Source organism: Eurosta solidaginis, chromosome 5, assembly GCF_040869045.1.
Source record: "Eurosta solidaginis isolate ZX-2024a chromosome 5, ASM4086904v1, whole genome shotgun sequence".
NCBI classification, from domain to species: Eukaryota; Metazoa; Arthropoda; class Insecta; order Diptera; family Tephritidae; genus Eurosta; species Eurosta solidaginis.
In genome coordinates, this window is record NC_090323.1 from 232,029,737 (window position 1) to 232,035,812 (window position 6,076).

General features: G+C 33.8%; 1 protein-coding gene across 1 annotated transcript in view; it reads left to right on the forward strand.

Annotated features, from left to right (window-relative positions):
- Positions 1 to 5,231, forward strand: part of acs (arcus) — a 32,001-nt gene extending 26,770 nt beyond the window's left edge. Inside the window, exon 9 of the mRNA XM_067757137.1 lies at positions 4,870 to 5,231. Coding sequence (XP_067613238.1) covers positions 4,870 to 5,111 — 242 coding nt within the window. The 3' untranslated portion in view covers positions 5,112 to 5,231. The remainder of the gene's footprint in view (positions 1 to 4,869) is intronic.
- Positions 5,232 to 6,076: the final 845 nt, after the last annotated feature.

Sequence of the window (6,076 nt, forward strand, 5' to 3'; positions counted from 1 at the left end):
GTTGTACTTGTACTAAGGGTATTATAACTTTCATTGGATAACGGTTGATTGTACAGGTATAAAGGAATCGAGATAGATATAGACTTCCATATATCAAAATCAGCAGAATCGAAAAAAATTGTGATTGTCCGTCTGTCCGTTAACACGATAACTAGAGTAAATATTGAGATATCTTCACCAAATTTGAAACGCGAGCTTATCCGGAGACAGAATATATTGGTATTGAAAATGAGCGAAATCGGATGATAACCACGCTCACTTTTTATATTTATCACATTTTGGAAAACACAAAAAACCGGATTATTTAATAAATAATACACATAGAATGTTGAAATTTGACATGTGGACTGATATTGAGACTCTTGACAAAATTTTGAAAACCTTTGTTAAAATGGGCGTGGCACCGCCCACTTGTGATAAAATGAATTTTACAAGTATTATTAAACATAAATCAAAATTTGTTATAAGGAATGCTTTGAAGAAAAATTAACGAAATCGGTTAAGAACCACGCCAAATTTTATATAAAAGATTTTTAAAAGGGTCGTGGATGAATAAAATAAGCTATATCTTTGCAAAAAAGAGCTTTATATCAATGGTATTTCATTACCCAAGTGGATTTATAACACTAAATAGGAAAGCCTTCAAAGCGTGGCACCGCCCCTTTTATGACTAAGCAACTTTCTATGTTTCGGGAGCCCTAACTCGCAGAAAAATTAGTTCAGAATACAGCCTATGTATCTATCTATATATTAGTATGCTAACAAAATTTCCATACAATCAATAGACATGCGGTTTCGCATAGCTAGCATATGTAAAATTATATAAAAGTTATATGATTCGATTCGTATGGATCAGCCGCTGTGCATAGGCCTATTTTTGTTAACAAATATTACTCAATTTGTATATAATTAATAGAAAAAGTTTTTTGTAAACCCAACAATCTCTACAAATATCGATATTTACTTTCTTGCACAAAAGCGCGCCATCTGTGGACCAATTATGTAAGTGCTATAAGACACAAACCTACATAAGCGTACGCGCTAGACGGTGAAATATTAAAACATGGTTTCCCATTGTTGCCACTTACCTATAATAGCCTCTACCTAAATCTTAAAAAATTGTTTCAAAATAATTTGTAGCGTACCAAAAAAGCTTAAATAGAATTAATTTTGAGGCAAATTTCACTTACACGTAAATACATAGGTCTTTATTTAGTTAACAGATTCTCTGTTTTTTATTTTAGTTGTTTTTGAAAACACATGAAATCACAAATAATAAGTTAACTTTTGTTGAAACTAACTAAATTTATTTATAACAATTAATGGAAAATTTGCCCAAAAATGCTTTTGCATTTGCAGATTTCATCCTCATTTTAGATAAAGTTATACTGAACAAAAGAAAAAAAAAAGTTACAAAAATATAACATTAAATGTTTTATATTGTCTGTTATGCTAATTTATTTTATTTCTTATTTTATTTTATTATATATTCTTTTATTTCAACTTAGTTTATTTTTAAATGCAACTTGACTGAATCGGAAAATTTCACTTTGTATATTAGGCTAACTTTTTTGGATTATATATCCATTAATCGGATGCTTAGATCCCATAACCCTAATTTGTTTATGTCGCTTAAAGTTATGAAATTAATTTTATTTTAGTAAATATGTTTGCGTGAATAATTTCAATGTTTTTGTTTATTTTTCTTTTCTTTCTAATTTATTCTGCTTTGTTATATCTTAGTATTATATCGTTCACAGACGTTATTTTATGGTAGATATGGTCATATATATTCATGAAATGGAGTGTTTACAAATTTAGTACAAATTATTTACGTACATAGATCCCAATGGAATCCCAACATTAAATATCCGAACATTAGAATCTTCATATTTCCACAATGATAACATTAAAACCCGGAAAAAAGTTAAGTGCACTTATTGCGTTTTTATATGGAACTGTTTATTCAATTCACTTAATTTTTTTGCTCTTTAAGTACTTTATTTTTTCTTTCATTAAAAATTTTTATAGTAAACTCTGCCTTCTTTCTCATTACATAATTTTTTTATATTTTTATTTTATTTTTTTATGAAGGTATCCTCTATTCTACTCGAAATTTTCGTTTTGTGTCACACTTACCTATTATATATGTATGTATTTATACAAAATTAAACTCGGTAAAGCGCCAATTGCATACCTAACGGGTGGCGTGAAATAGGCTAAATTCCTTTAGCACATTGCTTCGTTTTTAACTAAAAGTTCGCGTTTTTTTGAATTATGACACTATTGAAGTAAATGGGCGATATATGTATATGGGTGATATAGGCCTACTGGGGAAACGAGCACCCAAAACTAACTTCGGTAGCGCGCCAACGCACAGTGGAATGAAATTGAAAATTTGGGACTTAGGACTTTAAATGTACATTTTCGTATTCTGTGATCTTTTTCCATAATTTATTGTTATATAAAATTTTTTCGTAAAACCTGATTTTAAAAAGTTATGACACATTTTAGTAACCGGGTTTCATATCGACATACCCTAACGAGCATACCACTATTAAGCACACAAAACAAACAACAACAGCATTTCAAGTGTACAGCTGGGTATGTATGTTCGGCTTCACCCGAACTTAAACTTCCTTACTTGTTTTTTTAGTGTATTTTGTTGTTGTGACTTTACAATCCGTGTATTATGTATTGTATTTCGACGAGCTTAATACGGCCTGAGATCATTTTAAATAGAAGATTTCGTCAATTATAAAAAACAGATAACAATTTCAGCATTTTTAACGGTTTTTCGTAATGCCCCGATATGTTGGAATGTACCAACTATTCGGGACCCAGATTCGAAATGTGCACGCTGGAATGTCTGTCGCAGAACGGATCTGGTGAAATATACAAACAATGTTATTGTAAGTGTGTGCACCGCTGTTCAATGCTCTCGGAAAATACTTTACAGCTACAAGTAGAAAATATGGTCTAGCTCCTAAAGCAAGTAGTCTCTACGGCTTCTCTTAATTGTTTCATTTTTGTTTCTTTTATCCGACCAAAAGGATTATTGATGTATATTGTATCGAAACTGCTGAAACCGGTTTGTTACCAAACAAAATTTAGCAAAGAATAACGAAAAATCGTTCTAATATACATTTCCAAAACTTCCATTACACATACATAACATAGACTTGACTTAACTTAGCTTGACACTGCAACTTAACCGTGATTATACTTCACTTAGCACTTACAACCTGCATTGTACTTACTACATTGTGGATAAGACAAGCGTGATATCTCCGGCATAGACTTTAAAATTACAAATAGAACCGATCACGTGATTTTTATAGTAACTATCGCGGTCTCATCCTGCATCTCTTTCTATCACCTGCTGAAGATAGCCGCCAGTATGCGCCGCTATATTGAATGTACTGTCAAAACGCAAAAACGTAACCATCTTGAACATCCTGTCAGGCAGTTGACGGATAAGATATCACACTTCTTTTGTCCACAATGTTACCCGAAATAAAAAAAAAGCCGATCATTTTATTTCTTCCGAAATGAATGCCAATATTTTCAAAGGAATGTCAAAATAAATTGTACAAGCTAAGCTGCTTAGAACTTACATAGAAAATCAAAAACAGACTTCTAAGTCAAGTTAAGTATTTCTAAGTGTTGGCCTATGAGCAATCAGTTCCTTGCAAAGCTGATTAAACAGAACCGTAGGTGACAGTACTCAAGTAAAGTCAAGTGTATGCTATATAAGACCATAGCGGAACCATACAAGGTGGCGGCAGGGCGACATACATACAAACATAAATAAAAGTTGCATGCACTTTTTTTGCAGTTCGATGAACTTACATATGTCAAAATCGTACTGAGCTGAAATTTGAAGTGTAAAACCATATGGGAGTGTTATCGAAAAGCAATCGTTTTGTTATCAAAAAGTTATCGGTACCTTAAAGAACATTTATCGAGTGTTATCGAAAATCTATCGATTTGTTATCAAAAAGTTATCGATAACTTACCGAAAATTTATAGATATATTGTAAAAAGTATATCAACTTTTTTTAGGAAACTTATTGATTTTTAATCGGAGCGTTATCGGCATAAAAAAGTATTGAATTTATAAAAAAAAATTATCGATATGTCATCAATATGTTATCGATTCAGTATCGGATTGTATCAGTGTTGTCAACAATGAATAACAATCGATCTGTTATCGAAAACTTAACTATTTCTTATTTTGAAATATTTCCAGTTTCAAATGTTCCAGTTCCAGTGAGCAAATATTATCGATTTGTTAACGACCATCCGTCGGTTTGTTATGATTCTAAAACATACAATCGATGACAAATGTGTAACCCTTCTATGACGAGCCGATAAGTCCACGACAATTAGTCCTTATCGATAATAGGACGATTATAAGAACATATGGGTTGTTACCAATCAGAAGCCGACAAAGTTCATCTTAAAAAGTCCGGAACTATTTGCTTTTGGTAAAGTTATCTCTGTTGTGGGTTAGTTTAAACGCCTGGGCGAGTCCAGTTAACTTAAAAAAACGTATACATCTAGTCTCAGGGGTTAAACTGGCCAGTCCAGGAGGACCTCACATAGACTGAATGAGTCCGTAGATTCACGAGTAGTTGTACACACGCCTTTTTTGTTTCTTGAAATGAATAAGTTCAACTTTATTAAAAACGGACTAGAGGCGATCAAAAGAGATCAATCGCAGCTACTCTCCTCAGGGATTAGTCGCACGATTTTTTTGCAGGGAATGTAGCAAAGCGTAATTCTCAAAACATGCATTATGTAAAAACATACCAAACTTGCATTTCATTTATGTATTGAGTAATTAATTAATTTTATAATTTTCAGTTTGCTGCGCTGTTGCAGTACCAAATCTTTCACTCTTCCTATCTTTGGTTGGATCATTTTGCTTATCGATACTTGGTTTAATATTTCCTGCAATATTACAAATCTGCGTTCAATATGACACTGGATATGGAGCATGGAGGTATAAATTGATTGTAAATATATTGTTGGTGGCATTTGGAGCTTTGGGAGGTATCCTTGGTACATATGTCAGCGTCAAGGAAATTGTTGATTTTTATCAATAAAAAAAGTTAACCTTACTTCGAGTAAATCAAACTTGTCAGATATATTTGTACAAAATGATTAAATTATGCTCTAACTTAAGGCCAAAATGTAATAAAATTTGTACTCTTTTATATATTAAAGTGGTTTATATTAATTTTTCGTCATAGTGACAACTACATTTGAAAATGTGAGGGAAAAGTGAAGTTAATGACTGATATCAGCTCCCCACAAAATATGCGATGAGCGTGGCGAGGCGTTGCTAGGGCGTAAAGAGGTTGATAAGCTCAATACAAAGCTTTATAGCTTAACATCTTTATAGTGTAATAGCGAAATTCAAGTGGCTGATAGGGACTTAAAGGGTTTATAAGTTCTAAACAGCTGCCGCAACCCAATTGTCACAACATCACCTACCTGGTGAGAACTTACCAACGTATTTAATTGGCGCTTAAACGTTTACACGGTTATGGCCGCCCAAAAAGGCGCGCCAGTAGCGTGTTCGCTCTGCAACTGGCGCAAATTGGTTACACCAAAGGGACTAAAATCGTTTTCCACCTGGTTCTTACATCGGAGTGGGGACCGCCCTTTTCCTCTGCTTCCATAGGTGGGTTTCCATAAAAAATACTTTCTTAGGCGGAAAGTCATCTTTCCCATAACATGGCCTAGCCCGCGTAGCCGCTGCTTTTTAATTCGCTGGAGTACGTTGATGTCTGCGCAAAGCTCATCATTAAATCTTATTTGGCACTCGCCGTTGTCGTTGTTGTTGTTGTAGCGATAAGGTTACTCCCCGAAGGCTTTGGGGAGTGTTATCGATGTGATGGTCATTTGCCGGATACATATCCGGTACGCTCCGATAACACAGCATCATTAAGGTGCTGGCCCGACCATCTCGGGAACGATTTATATGGCCACATTAAACCTTCAGGCCAAGCAGAACTTATGACACGGGTGTTCAGGCCGATGATATCAATGTCATCAGCATACGCCA